Consider the following 14233-nt stretch of genomic DNA (forward strand, 5'->3'; position numbering starts at 1 on the left):
AACTGAATGCTGGGAGGAAAGAACGAGGTATCAAAGATAATAGCTTGTTGCGTGGGAAGAAACTTTGGGGGGCTGGAGGTTCCTGCGTCGGTTGAGTTTGACGCGATGAGTGTGAGAAAGAAGGAAACAGGCAAAATGTGGAAAGATGACTGCTCTAGCCTAGGTTGTGGAGGTATTTCGGCCAAAAAGGCTTGCCTCGGGTAGTCTACTCGAGGTGAAGTGGTTGGCTAGGGAAAGAATGATCAGGAAGTTGCAGAGAAAAGACCGATTGGGCCTTGTTGCCTCGGAGTGAGGTCATGCAGGTTCTTTCGAGGTGAAGTTCATTATGAGAGAAAAGTCGAGAAGTCTGAAACAAATCAGGCATCTAGGAACCTCGAAGTAAACAGGAGGAAAATCACTTATCGATCCACAATCTAGGCTGCTGCGAAGTTCTAGCCATCTCAAACGGGATTTTTTAGATAGGATCCGCCTCAGCATCATCAACGACAAGCTCTTCCTCCTTCTCTTCGACCATCAGCTTTTCCATCACCTTCTCATCCTTCACAACAGTCTCACCCTCACCCTCAAACTCATCCTCCGGCTCCTCGCCCTCCCTCCAAGCCCCAGGCCCAAGATACCTCCTCGGCCAAATATTCATCGCGGTCTTCAACCCATCCCCAACAGGCAACCCAGCATGCACAACCCTCCCATCCCCCGTCCCATTTTCATGCAAATTCACCCAAAACACGGCATTGCCCTTCACAGGTTTAAACGCGATCCCACCATCGTTATGCTTCCTCCACATCGTCCCCTCATCATCTACCCTCCGATGCTGCGGCGTAATGGCCTCGATCTTGGGAAACCATGTCTCACCGCCCGTACACTCATCCTCCAAAATCGCAAAGAAGCTCGCGATCCGGTTCCATTTTCGTCTTCGCCCGGTTCTGACGTCGGGTTGGAAATCATCGTACCAGTCGTGGTGGACATTGAATCTCTGGCCTTTTGTATATCGCACCAATTGAGGCGGGCCAATCTCGTCTCGTCCAGGCGCCATCATCGTGCCCAAGAACCCTTCTGCCCTGGCTAATACGCACTGCACGGCGATGTCATCGGCAGGTAAGCCAGCAGACCAGGAAGTTCTATCCGGTGTTCCCTGCGTTCTACCATTCTTGACGACATACGAGGGTTTGAAGGCCGGCTCGCCTGCTTCGAGGAGGGATGTGATGTCTGCTTCAGAGAGAAAGTTGTGGATGTAGATTACCAATGGATCGAGGGACACGATTTGCGTCGTGTAGTTCTGGGATTGGCAGATGTAGGGCTCGGTTGTCGAGACTTCGGGGTCAGAAAAGGTGTCGTCTGTCGGCGGGGAGAGGATCTTGTTGAGGGAGGTTTGGAGACGGGAGGGGATGTTGTGTTGTTGGATGTAAGGAAGGGAGATTGCTACGAGGGCTGTGTAAGCCGATAGGCCCAGGATGTTGGTGATTGCGCTCATGATGCATCACCCATTCGAAGCGCTTCTACACGATCAACAATCGCAACGGTGGAGAGACGTCATAAGCAGACAGGAGACGGGAGCTTGGGGGGTGGCATCTTCATATAAGAGCGCATCTTAGACCAGTTCCAGGGTCCCACGCTGGCTTTCTCCATGTGAGCGCCGATCCGGCTCATCTACTTCAAATCTGTCCCCAATCCGAAGTTCCGAATGCGCCTCAGATAGATCAAATGGAGCGTCGTCCTCCGGCTGGGCGGAGAAACTCTGCCTCTCCCGGACCGCATCCCGTCCCCCGCATTTTTGGGGTAGCTGGGTCTCACCGAGCCTCGCCGAGATTATACGGGGCATAGCTAGTTGAGAGCTCGGTGAAGGTGCTTCCATCTACAAAGCATCAACTCACTATTTGACTGCCTTGATGTTAAACTTCCTCGTAGTAAAGGAGCTACAAACAAGAAAGGTGACATCGCATTATCCACCGCATCTATAGTTTTAGGGAATAGTCTGAAACAAAAAAGAAAGGTATGGAGGGGGATATCTGACCTTATAATTCCACGCCCCTGCCTAGATTCGAACAGCGCGCCCCTCAGTCAACCCAAACTCCGACTTCATTGGAGTATATATTCATTGAACCACTACACCACGCACACAGCTTGATCTGACCCGCCGACCTAGACGGACGCCGCTGTGCTGGTGACAGGAAAGGTGTTGGGGGGTATATATCCCGTTGAGTGCCTAGGGGAATGAAGGTCAAGGAAGGTAGGCACGTAGATAGCTTCACCTGAGGCAGGAGCGAGGTAGGTGTCTTAACAGCCCCTTTCAGCCCCGCGCCGCATCCAAACTAGTAATTCTTCAGGCACGATATTGGAGAAAACCTCTTCTTCCGGATGAAACGAGTCACCTTGTAGCTCCATGGTAAACAGATATGCAATGCTCCCCGAACCATACGCAGCAAACCTCTTTTCAAGATATCCCAGTCGTAGCACCCACGGCTTCAAAGCTGGTAAGACAATATGCGTACAGCAAGAACCGGCGCCGCAGTCTACAACGAAAGCAAAAAAAAAAAAAAAAAAAAAAAAAAAAAAACCTTCTGTTCGTCTCATTGGACAATCGCATCTACTCCGTGCCAATCCAAGGATCAGTGGGTATGGCGGAAGGTTTCAGAAAATGCCAAAAGCTCCATCGCGAAAAGATCCCTAAACTATGGTAGCAAACGCCACGCAAAACATGCGCTGTGAAATCGGTTCCTTGTCGCTCTAGATTTGGCTGTGTCGCGCACGCTTGCGAGCGCTTCCTTGAGATGATGATGGGTGCAGCTTGTCGTTCTTTTCCCTCTTGAGCTTGTCGTCGAGGACGCGGGCTATCGGCAGTTAGCACGGTGATTCCTTCTAGCGTGTTCAAGTGCTGCCACATACTAAGCACGTCGTATCCGAACTGGGGGTACTCCAAGCACAGAGAGCGGAACTCGTCCTCGGCCTCGGAACGGAGGGTGTGCGAGCGCATGGCCCAGAACTGTGCGACGGGGGCGCGGATCGTGGTGTCGTCCTTGCTAGTGTAGGCGTAGACGTAGCGGGCGTAGGCGATCTCGCCCTTGGCAGTCGAGTTGACGCAGTGGATCTTGGAGCTGGCGAGCGAGCGGAGGCTGGGGACACCGAACTTCTCAGCCAGAGTGTAGACGCGCGCATGCTTCAGAAGCTGCTTGCCGTCCGCATCGACTTCGGGAGTCGAGGGATCCTGCTCGAGGGTGCGCGAACCGGCGACCTTGCGGGGGAAGTACTCTCCTGTGTACAGGAATTCGAGGAAGCATCCAACCGCGTCGAGGTCTTCGCCGACGAGCTCAATTTGACGCGGCTGTCGCGCATTGAGTTAGTGACGTTGGGAAACCGCTGGTTGCGCCGGGCGATTGGCGCAACCTGGGAGGAACACTCACGCTGCCATCGTCGCTGAACTGCGCGCATGCCTCCTTGAAGAAGGGGCTTTGCACCAGAAGGGCCTGATGAGCTGTGACAATGGCTTCCGTTTCGCCCTGACCGACCAAGAGGGTCACGACGGGGCTAGATAGGTAGCTGACAAAGGTGGTGCGCGGCTCGACGGGATCGCTCTCGCCGCCCTCAGCGAAGGGAAGTTCCTCAGCATTGGCATCGCCCTCCTCGGCCATCTCGACGTCTGCGCCGGGGTTGGCAGGGGCATCCTCGACAATCTCAACGTCATTGTTGAGTTCTTCGGCCATTGTGACGGGTTCGGTCGCGATTGCGCGGTCGGGCTCGTGTGTCTGGTGTTGTTTGAAGGAGTGTTTCGGCCAGACTGCGTCGGGCAGCGCGATTTGTCGCGTTGAAAATTGGTCAATTGGTCGCGTGGACGTTTGGACGTTTGGACATTTGGAACAGATCGGGCGCGTAAAGAAAGACGTAAAAGAACGTGGTGAGCGTCAATGTCTGGTTTGAGTTCGATCAACGGCAAGGAGCTGGAGGTGGGAGGAGAAAGTCTGTCCAGGTTCCAGGTTGGGGGGGCACGGGCAAAGCGGCAGAGCTCTAAGCTTCGAGGTAGGGAACCAAGCTAGTTGCAGCTACCTCCCTCCATGCGCACGGCTCCCAATGGTCCTTGCACCCGTTAGAAGCGGGCCTGGGGTTCCTTTCCGTTTCCACGCAACATGCGACTCTGGGCAGGCACAACCCATCCATGCCATCCAACCTTCCGACCTCCAGACTCCCGTCGAGTGACCCTGCCAAGCGCGACTCGATGATCGATAAGCTTCCATACAATCCCATTTATCGATAAGCCACTTTTCGCTGGCGACCCTTATCATCGACGCACATGTCATCGCATCTAATGTACGGATACCTCTACCTAGGAAAGGAACGTAGCTGTTAAGACGAAAATAATGTTCATGACGCGTGGCATTGAGTGGACAGTCGGGTTGTCAACAAAGTCAATTCGTTGAAATTATCACCATCGGGTCGGGTCTTTCCAATACCGAGGTCCGGTTTCATTGGCACTTCCAGCAAAGGCGCCTCTCATAGTCATAATCAATAATAAGGGGATGTTATCCCGCTCAATTACGTGTGTACTTTGTACCATGAAGAGAATCGCTATCAGACGTAACATACCCAGAAGTACACCGTTGCAATGCAATATGATGATGCGCTCTTGCTCCTTCAAATGCCACAGCCACGCTGCAAACACACAGTGACCTATCCCAATACCCTCTTCTCATTACGCCCTCCTCATTTCCATTGGTTTTCCTGCCCAGAATGCGCCGACTCCCTAGGCTTCCTGTTCAACGACAAATTCGGTAGGCTGGGAGGTATAAGCCTCAATGGCTGCTCCTGCTTCAGAACCTCCCAGTGCTTCTTCAGCGTATCTTCTCTCACCACCAGCTCAAAGTTCGCCAAGAAGCAAAAACTAATCTCCAGGCGCGCCAACTCGACGTCGCTAACGCCTCCAACTTTGGCAATCTTGCTATGTGGATAGCTGAGGTCCTCCAACGCCTTCATTGCCACTCTCAGCCCCGCCAGAACTAGTCGATGCGCATTTCGCCGGGTCACGGGGATGGCTCGTTCGTCAACGGCTAAGCGGTGGATATACAAGCTGGTAGCAAGGTACACGGCAGTGCTCATCGGGCACCATTGGTGAATTCTCGCGAGATATTCGTCGATACCAATGGGCGGCGGTTTCTTAGAGTAGAACTTGCGCGTGATTGCACTGTGCTGAAGGTTAATCGGCTGCGAGTTCTCCCCAATTATTATGTGTGGTTCGGGTGCTTTCGGTGGTGGTGGAGGGGTCGGTGATTGTGTCTGCCGCAGATGGACACCGTCTATTAATTGTGGTGTTGAGCTACTCGAGCCGCTCATCTGGGACATCATCGGCGGCCGACGAGGTGAGGGAGCTGAAGATGCGGCTGCTGCTTCGGCCTCCTTGCGCATGCGAGCCAGGTTCTTCTGTGAGCTGGTGCGAATGAGCTCTTTCTCTGCCGCCATGCCTCTCATATTGGGCAGTGTCGGGCTTGTAGGTGGTGGTGTCGGAGGGATATCGCCTGTTATCTTCACGAGAGCCTCGATTCCACCACTCAAAAGCCTCATCGCCGCCCTAGGCGACAGCTTGAAGACATCGTTGTTTTCGGGGACGTTCGGTGGACTATCGCAATCGGCAACGCTCAATCGCGGATCGGAAGAAGGGTTTGGCGGCGGCGGAAGGTCGGGGACGGCGCTCGCGTTCGAATCTGTCTGCTGCAGCGGCAGGCCCTCTTCAGGCTTCGGAGTCATCCCTGCGGTGTTTTGGTGTTGGTCCTGGGGGAGACACCGGGGATGGTTATAGGGCAACAATGACGTCGGATTGGGGTACGAGAGCAGTGTCTCGGTATGTTCGGCGTGGGCAACAGCGAGCATCTAACGCTTCGAGAAAACAGACAATCGTAAGCAAAAGCCCCGACGGAGGCCGTGTTATGTGTGTACCGTTAAGCTATTTCACGCAACTATCATAGCCCAAAGTATTATCGTTGCACAGCTGTAGTTCCCTCGGCCAGGTTCGGCTTGCGGGGGTCGGAATATGTCGCGGGGAACTTCTTTCGCAGGCGACTCTCGAATGGTCTGGCCGAAAGGGCGTAGTTTCCAGCCGTTCTAGGGCAAGCTAACAAATATGGTCCTTGGAACAAAAGAAGCGACTTGGCGTGGGAAACTCGATCGTGGTTCGACTGGGGAAATGGGAATTATCGTCGTTCGGTTGCGGAAGATAAAAGGGCGAGCGGAGGGGCCAGCTGATTAACGGCGTAAGGTGATATTTCACCAGAGGTCTCGGTGGTCAAGAGGGGCTCGAAAAGGTCGGTCAATATTAATGCGGTGCGGCTGCACGTTCTCGTTTGGGGGTTTAGAGCAAAGCAAGTGGTTCGCCTGGCAATGTCTCGCTCGGAGCAATATCGTTGGTGGTGGTAGCGGTAGTTCGTGGTGGTGGTCTGGACCGACAAGGTTGAATTACTGGTAGAGGTGCTTGTGACAGAGCACAATCTTTTTGCTGATCTCAAAGCTAGTGCGGGGAACTGCAGGCATGCGGCAGGCGAAGAGAGCGCAAAAGACACGGCATCCCCGTTGTGATGGAGTGATCGGCGATCGTCTGAAGTCGAGGACGCTACAAAGTGCTGTAATAACCAAACACACTACAGGTGGGTGGCAGACCAGACAACGATTATGGCCCGGGAGGAGGGCGGCTTGGATTTGCAGGCGAAGCGATGCGCTGAGAAGAGATTGGGTGCCACCTGCAACAAAAGCAAAAGGCTGGGCAGGCCGCAGAACAGCAGACGATGGGTGGCGTTTGCCTGATGGGATTTGCAGCTGGCGCGATGCGGGTGCGATGCGGCGGACGTCGCCGGAGCAAAGTGTACAAGCAGGGAAGTGTAGCGCCGCACAGGGGGATGGAAAGTCGTATTATTCTCTGCGGAGGCGACTTGACCGGGAACGCGCTTTAACAAGCCGTGTATTCGAGCAGATAGCGGTGGATAGACGGGAACCCTAGACCGGCGGGAGAAATGCCCTAGCAGATTGGCGGGCAAGAAAAATTGTGGTATCAGTGGGCGACCATCTGATGAGTCGACAAGAACTCCAAGCTGGTTGTGGCTGGCTGGCTTGCTGACGGGGCGAGAGGGGAGATATGCAGGAACCACGACAGGAGGTGAGCCGAGGTGGCGAAGAGGATGGCCAAATATGAAGAAGGATGGGATGATAACGGATGGGCTAGATGGGTATCGAATGTGTATTGATGATGTTGTTGATCTTGGATCGTCGTGGACGTCGCCGGTTATGCGTCGGTCGTGGTCTGCGTCTGCATCTGCATGTAATGTCGTTGCGTGCGCCGGGTCGGGATGGGAGACCGGGACGTTTTAATGAGCGGTTGAATTTTTTGGAGAAATTTAAATGTTCGGAAGGAGGCCGGGATTTTGGGAAGGCGGGCGTGGAGGTGGAGGGGCAGGTCCCACAGGACAGGCCGAGGATGGAACTGCTGTGGAAGCAGAGGCAGCGCCTTCCTTGTTGCCCGTGTTGCTTCTTCCGCCGTGCCTCCCTCCTTCTTCTTGCCATCCTTCCTCGAGTATTCTGTTTCTCTTCCCGTTTTAAAGCGATGCTTACACCTTCCCATTCTTTACTCCAGGGTACGTACGGAGTACAAAGTAGTCAGTCATCCTTCCATCCACACATCTCGGGAAGGACCAGAGAGCAACACCTGCTGACATGGACTTGACACATTTCGCTCGCACACTCTTACACACACAAACAACACGGCACTCGTACCCTCCACTTTGGGTTTACATCGCCTCGGATCGGGCAGGCGGCTACGGCAGTAGCTCGGCTCCCGCGGTGACGGTTCGAATTCTCGTGTAATAAGTGAGGGGCTCCCTGGCGACGGGACATCACTAAGATATGATTAGGTGCCCGTAAAGGCCCGATAGGAGTTGTTCTGATATCAACGGAATTTCATTCACCCATATACAGTTCTCATGGGAAAGCTAGAGTGAGGTGCCTCAGTAGTAGGAGCAGCACGTATTGTTGTCTTGCAGGTAGCATCCGCTCGCCCTTTCCTGCCTTGCAGTGATTCCTTCCTCTTCCTCAGTCCTGTCGCAAACCTGGAATGCGCCTCTCCAAATCCCCTCAGCTGGCACCTTCCATGTGGTGGTGATTTTGAGCAGGGGTACGAAGTACAGCAGAGCTAAGAGCAGCACAGACATTGGCCTAGCCGGTGCGGTGCACCCCACTCCCCCGTTTTATTTTGGAGGCAGGCGCCGATGGTGGCTCAAAGTGGAGTTTTAGGGGTCCCTTTTTGCCTGTCAAATGACCAGATTTGATGCACGAGCCCCAGGCAATTGAGGCAGGCAACGCAGGCTCTAAGAGGAGTCTCGACGCACTTCCAGATCTTCCACACATTTTCTGTCCACACCGAGCCCAACTGGTGGAGCTTTTCAATGTCTTGCCATTTACTTTCCTGCATCTTCCCACGCCGCTGCAGATTCGATGTGACGGCGAACTGACGATAATGATACGAACATCCAGCTTGTTCTTGTCAAAACGACCCATCCATCGGTGGCAACACGTCCACGGTCTCCGCTACCCTAGACACCACACCACTTCGCTCAACTGAATCTTCTGCCTCGTAGTGTAGAGTACATGGCATCCGAAGCCCCCCCCCCAGGCAAGCCGGAAACCCACCCATCCATCCACGATTCTCTTTCACAGCCAGTCAGACTTGAAAGATATACACCATGTTAACTAGCCGTGATTCTGGCCGGCTTCTCGGGGAGATCTATCCGCTGGGTTAGGGGAGGTCTCGTTGCTGCTTAGGTTCCTTGGGCCTCATCAATCATTAGGTTGTCCGTAGACAATTTCAGCATGATAACGAACCTCTTTTGTATTTGACAACCGACTTGCCTCCGGCTGTGTGGCTACTGACGTCAGAAGTTACCCAACGAACATTGCCTATCCCAAAGCTAGTTGACATTGACAGCCACAGCCCTCAATGGATTTCTTGCAGCATGTCAAGAGTATGACTTATACACCAGGGTTACCCATGCTCTCCACACGATATTCTGCGCGCTATCGTATCCAATCAACCTTCAAATGTCCGGCGACTCTCTATTCTGCCGGGTAAACCCCGCGACAGTCCATCTACATCTGCGTCTACGCTCCTCTGGGTAGTACAGTGGGAAAAAAGAGAAGGAAAAAGAATCATCAAATCCACCAGATCACGCTTTACCGAGCTGGTGAGGCAGCGCTACCCGCTTTTACCGGTCCTCTCCCATCGCCTTCCCGCCTCTCTCTTTCAATGCTGTGTCTAGGAACCCAAGGCCACCTTTATATCCAAAACAGCGGGCTGGCCGCCTTGCACCGTCTCGATAGCCTTCTTCAGCACGCTGTCAAGGTCCGCCGCCTTGTCCACACGGGCAGCAAACAAATCTCCACCCGCCGCCGCCTTGGCGATGCCGGCATAATCGGGTGCCGGGTCGAACGAAATGTTGATCTCTTCGTTGGTCGCCCTGGAGCCCTCACCATCAGGGTGCACCAGAAGCAGTGACCGTCTAGGGGCGTTCCATCCTGCCACCATGTCAGCTTTCGTTTCAAAGTCACCAGAAAGATTTATCGACCACTCACCCTTGTTGTTCAAGATGATCGTCAGGATAGGGATATTGTACCGCTTGGCGATCCAGTATACGCTACCCGGCACAGAGAAGAGGAATGTGCCATCGCCAACGATTTGCACAACGAACTTGCCCTTGTTGTTACCGCCATTCTCAAAATCGGTTGCCAGCTTGATACCAAGAGCGCCACCACCAGACCATCCAAGGCCACCGCCGCCGCAGTTGATCCAAGATCCGGGCAATGTAGGCTGAAGATTGTCGTGGACGAAAATCGTGTTTGTCACAGCCTCAATGGCCCAGATAGTGTCCTCGGGACACAACTTCTTTAGTGACCGGGTCAGGTGGCCAGTGCCGAACTCGCCGTCCGCCTTCGGCTGTGCCTTTTCCTCGATCTTGGCAAGGAGTTGCTTGTGAGACTCCTTGACCTTTGCCTCGCGCTCCTTGGCTTCCGCAGATTCCAACTGGGTAGCATACTGGCCCTTTAGGTGTGCAGTAACCTGCTCAATTGACAACAGGCTGCTCGCCCGGTATCTCGACTGAGCGGCGATGTAGAAGACGGGCATTTGCTGCTTGAGAGGGTCAACATCAATGTGGAAGATCTTGGCGTCCTTCTTGGGGTGGCACAAAGTGTTGATCCAAGGGACATCGCAGTCGAGAACAACAATGACATCGGCAGTGTTGACTGCGTCCTCGATACCGAACCTAAGTCCCAGCCAGCCAGGGTGGTCTGCGGGAAAGCACATGTCGCTACCACCCGTGTCCACAACGCGCAGGCCCTTGACGGTGTTTGCGAGCTCGACGAGAGCGCCGGGGAATTGATGGTCCCTGCCACCGAATCCAGTGACAATGAGGGGCTCCTTTGCACCAGCCAGTGCCTCAGAAATCTTGTTGACGGCGTTCTTGGGAAGACCTCCGAGCTCAACGGGGTCCCAATCCTCTTGACGAATGCTGTACGGTTCGACCTCTGCCTCCATTACCTCTCTAGCGCCGCAAAGATATACGGGGCCTTGCGGGTCTGACTTTGAGAATTGAAGGGCGCGATTCACCATTTGCTTAACATTGGTTGCTGTCTTGAGCTCGCCAGAGTACCGACAGTATTGCGAAACGATTTGCTTTTGGTCGGGGACATCCTGAATCCAGTGGATGTATTCTGTTCTGCTGCCCCTCATCTCGCCCTCGATAGTGAAAGGAGACAGACCGGCAAACACCAAGATGGGTGCGCGGCCGCATGATGCGTTATGGACGGCAGCGCCGAGACCCTGGGTTCCTACGTCGACGTGGACGATGACGCATTGCGGCTTTCCAGTCAGACGGGCGTAGCCATCAGCCATGGACATGGCAACCATCTGGATGAACCATTAGTATATGCCAATTGGACGCACGCGGAAAGCTTGGGGTTCCAATTACTTCGTTGGGACAGGTGATGATTCTGGGAAAGTTTCCCTTCCGCTCCCTTTGACCCTTGACCATGGCTTCAATGATACTGGGGTGGTCAGAACCCAGGTTCACGAAGCAGTGGGTGACGCCGGCGTCCCATAGTGCCTCGAAGAAGGCAAAAGACGCGGTATACATCTCTGTTGATTTCGAAGAAAGGTTTCGGGCTTGTTCGATGGTGGCCTTGAACTCATCCTCAACAAGGGGTCGAGAGGTGGTGGGCTTTATACCAGCACCTGCATGGGAGGGTGATGGTGATGTTGATCCCCCACTTCGATGCAGTGGGGCCGCGGATGAGAAACCGGCAAGTTGACGAGCAGGGCCGCCGACAACGGCTATGCTGGGCGCCAATGTCTGGTTGAAGCGGACAAATCTCCCTGGCCGCCCACCTGCAGGGCCGAAGCTGCGCAAGCAACGTGCCATGGGCACCGGCAATTGTCTGAAAGGCATGGTGAAGAACGGCAATAACAGGCCAACTAGCCGGCCAGCAGTGTGTGCGTATTGGAGGGGCGGGGTATCAACAAGTGAGATGGATGTGTGTGTGATTGACTACTTCACAGTGTTATCAAACACCTCTGAGGGGGGGACGAGTCTCGCTTGGCAACCGTGTCAGTACTTCGGTCCTGAATAGTCTAGTAGAGTCGAGCTTGGGTGTTGGGGGCACACGTCAAGCAAGCAAGCTGTGAGTGAACGAACGACTCGAGACCTTGACCGATGACGCGCCGCGGCGGAGAAGTTGCACAATTTCGGAGAACGGGCTCTGTTGTTCCTATGAGCAGAAGCCGGATGGAGTAGTTTGAACTGAAATCAGTCGGACTGAGATCTCTGTGTACGGGGCGAACAAAGACGAGTTTATACGCCCGGAACTGGGATCATTCCACAGACCGACGGCCGGCCCAAGCTTGTTCCCCAGAAAAGGGAGCATCACGCCCTTGCGTCCCCTTGGGCTAAACCCCGCAATCGGCTCAGGGCCCGGTTTCATAGGGCGCTTGTTGTCGGCTCACTGCAGGGTGTCCAACACCACTTTGTCACTAGGCGACACAGCTCCATAGCCGCTCGTCACGTTAGCTTCGAGGGAAGGGAGCACAAGGCGCGATGGAGGGGTATTATGTACCGGGGGTCACTTCACTGTGAAAGAGGAGGTTGATAAGAGAGACAGCCGTTGAGATGACATGTTGGCAGCAGGCAAGCTTCACCCTTGAGTGATGCCGTCCATGAGATGAGCTTGACGATACGGTACCTATGTCTTCCCTTCTGTTATCAAAATATCAAAATGAGCTTTAAAGTCAACAAGCCCCAACTGCTCCCTATGTGTCAAAGAATGCCCTGGGCCGAGAATTACCGCTTCCCAGCCCCGAACAACACGTTTTGAGGTAAACAGTGGGCTAGGAATCCCGATTGTCAAGTGCCCGTCTGACTCTCACAGGAGTTCCCCGCAACAAAGCGCGTCCGGGCGTCCCCTGGAGCACCCAGCTGATGCATCGAGCTCGTGCGGGGCGCAGGCCGTGTTATCTGGTAGTTCTTATTAGCTAATAGGATCCGCTCGGCCTTTGAGCTTCGATGCAGAGAAGCCGAAGCCGAAGTCATACAGGAGAGCACGAAATGGGCGACAGCTCAATTGGTCTAATAGCTAGTAAGCATTGTCATTTTCATCGTCAAATGCCGTTCCATGACTAAGCCAACTCATATTCATTGCACATCATACATCTACAACAACCACCCTCATCCATCGTGCCTCAATCCATCAGGCCAGATCCATCCAAGCACAGATCCAATGCCAAACGCAACTAGGCACGTCAACACCGTCGTCACCATGAGGCCTGCATAGCTTGTCTTTTTCGGCACCGCCACCGGAGGCTTAGCCCTCCTCTTCCCGGCCGAAGCCTGCCTCGTAGACGTCGGCTTCGCCGTCAAAAGACTGTACCACGAATACTCCGTCGGCGCCGTCGGTGTGCCGTACAACGTCGTCTCCTGCTTATCCATCGTCTGATATCCATAACCCGTCGTACTAGGCACCGCGCTCGGCGTGCTCGTCGTCACGGCCGTCGATTCACCAGACCAATCGAACCCGTCGAACGCTTGATACCACGACCACGGCGAATCGTCGTCATTCCAGTCCGCAAGAATACCAGGACACTCGTTGAGGCAGTTGAAGAGCCCCGCGCCCGTGCCTTGCTTCTTGTTCCTCTTGTCGTCTGCAAATTTGAGGCCGCAGGTGCGGTAGCAGCCGTACGAGGAGCAGGGGAGGGAGTGCCATGGTTTTAACCAGCCTCCGTAGTGTTCCCATGACGTCCAGAATTTGATGTCTGTGTTTGTGAGGGTGAAGTCGGGGGAAGACTCGACGCCGTCGTAGTTTGTTTGGATTTGCGTGCCGTTGAAGGCCATGGCTGTGATTTTGTAGGCTTCGGGGGGTCCTAGGTCTTTGGGGATTGTGATTTTGGGGTTGGTTGTGCCCATTGGGATGAAGTCGCTTAGGTAGCCTGCCGTTCGAGCATCTCAGTGATGTACTACCGAGACCGCGCGTTTGTATGAGGTCTAGGAAGGGATCTTACAGGTGTACATCCATTCCTCGGTGAACAGGAACAGCTGGTAGTGCTCGTACAGCATATCATGTCCGCAGCCGACCTCTTCGTCCACGGGGTTTCGGCATACCGCGACGACATCGTCGAAGACTGGCCCGGGAAGGGTCTCGTAGACAAAAGGCTGTTTCCAGTAGTCGAAGCCGATTTCTATTTCTGTCTCGACGCCGGCTTCGATCTCGGAGGGAACGGTGACGTTCAGGGTGTCCGCTGTTGCGATGATCGTTGCGAGGAGCGCGAGGAGGGCGTTGGGGAGTGCCATGGCTGCGGTGGTGGCAGTGGGTTATCGTGATCGCGATCGTGGTTGGATGCAGAAGGCCGTGGATATTCACGTGTACGGCGTATTGAGCGAGTGGACGGGAGGCGAGCGCTCCCTCGTGTCTAGCGACAGCAACGAATGCGAGTGTGGATGACGGAAGAGAGAGGCCATCGCGAACAAACTTGTTGGATGGCAGATTGTGTTTTCTGCGAAGGATCGGGATGCTGGACAGGGGACGATGGGATTTACTTGGCTCCTTCCTCCTTTGTCTGCGCTAAAAAATAAGCGTAAGTACCGTGGTACCTTACTTTGGTGGACAAGTCCCGAGGACGGGCCCGGGAGTGGGGCTATTTTCGGCGTCTTGCCGGAGAGAGATTGAG

At 54.3% G+C, this 14233-nt stretch overlaps 7 protein-coding genes across 7 annotated transcripts; 2 read left to right on the forward strand and 5 right to left on the reverse strand.

Annotated features, from left to right (window-relative positions):
- Window positions 1–613: 613 nt before the first annotated feature.
- BDP81DRAFT_281018 (2OG-Fe(II) oxygenase family oxidoreductase) lies at window positions 614–1465 on the reverse strand (the record flags this gene model as incomplete). Its single annotated transcript, XM_060583002.1, has 1 exon — window positions 614–1465. A coding segment is annotated over one exon (852 nt), but the record flags the coding sequence as incomplete, so codon positions are not given.
- A 1089-nt stretch (window positions 1466–2554) lies between these two features.
- On the reverse strand, window positions 2555–3917 carry BDP81DRAFT_359995 (uncharacterized protein). The gene is made up of 3 exons (XM_060586387.1): window positions 3399–3917; window positions 2884–3319; window positions 2555–2828 (listed from the first exon to the last, which is right to left on the reverse strand). Exons 1-3 carry the CDS (start codon window positions 3696–3698, stop codon window positions 2725–2727), a joined length of 840 nt encoding a protein of 279 aa, XP_060438891.1. The 5' UTR covers window positions 3699–3917; the 3' UTR covers window positions 2555–2724.
- Window positions 3918–4219: 302 nt separating this feature from the next.
- On the reverse strand, window positions 4220–5942 carry BDP81DRAFT_440443 (cyclin-domain-containing protein). The gene is made up of 2 exons (XM_060591509.1): window positions 5920–5942; window positions 4220–5859 (listed from the first exon to the last, which is right to left on the reverse strand). Exon 2 carries the CDS (start codon window positions 5851–5853, stop codon window positions 4693–4695), a length of 1161 nt encoding a protein of 386 aa, XP_060438892.1. The 5' UTR covers window positions 5854–5859; window positions 5920–5942; the 3' UTR covers window positions 4220–4692.
- A 238-nt stretch (window positions 5943–6180) lies between these two features.
- Window positions 6181–7084, forward strand: BDP81DRAFT_140789 (uncharacterized protein). The gene has a single exon (XM_060581828.1). It carries the CDS (start codon window positions 6509–6511, stop codon window positions 6971–6973), a length of 465 nt encoding a protein of 154 aa, XP_060438893.1. The 5' UTR covers window positions 6181–6508; the 3' UTR covers window positions 6974–7084.
- BDP81DRAFT_140782 (uncharacterized protein) lies at window positions 7085–7811 on the forward strand. Its single transcript, XM_060581827.1, has one exon. It carries the CDS (start codon window positions 7196–7198, stop codon window positions 7691–7693), a length of 498 nt encoding a protein of 165 aa, XP_060438894.1. The 5' UTR covers window positions 7085–7195; the 3' UTR covers window positions 7694–7811.
- Window positions 7812–9277: 1466 nt separating this feature from the next.
- Window positions 9278–11153, reverse strand: BDP81DRAFT_333411 (thiamine pyrophosphate enzyme; the record flags this gene model as incomplete). The annotated part of the gene is made up of 3 exons (XM_060585668.1): window positions 9278–9537; window positions 9595–10927; window positions 10989–11153. The coding sequence occupies 3 exons, from the start codon at window positions 11151–11153 to the stop codon at window positions 9278–9280; spliced, it is 1758 nt and encodes a 585-aa protein (XP_060438895.1).
- A 1584-nt stretch (window positions 11154–12737) lies between these two features.
- Window positions 12738–13856, reverse strand: BDP81DRAFT_333280 (uncharacterized protein; the record flags this gene model as incomplete). The annotated part of the gene is made up of 2 exons (XM_060585659.1): window positions 12738–12986; window positions 13689–13856. The coding sequence occupies 2 exons, from the start codon at window positions 13854–13856 to the stop codon at window positions 12738–12740; spliced, it is 417 nt and encodes a 138-aa protein (XP_060438896.1).
- Window positions 13857–14233: the final 377 nt, after the last annotated feature.

This window comes from Colletotrichum phormii (assembly GCF_030913505.1).
Source record: "Colletotrichum phormii strain CBS 102054 chromosome Unknown BDP81scaffold_32, whole genome shotgun sequence".
Lineage (NCBI taxonomy): Eukaryota > Fungi > Ascomycota > Sordariomycetes > Glomerellales > Glomerellaceae > Colletotrichum > Colletotrichum phormii.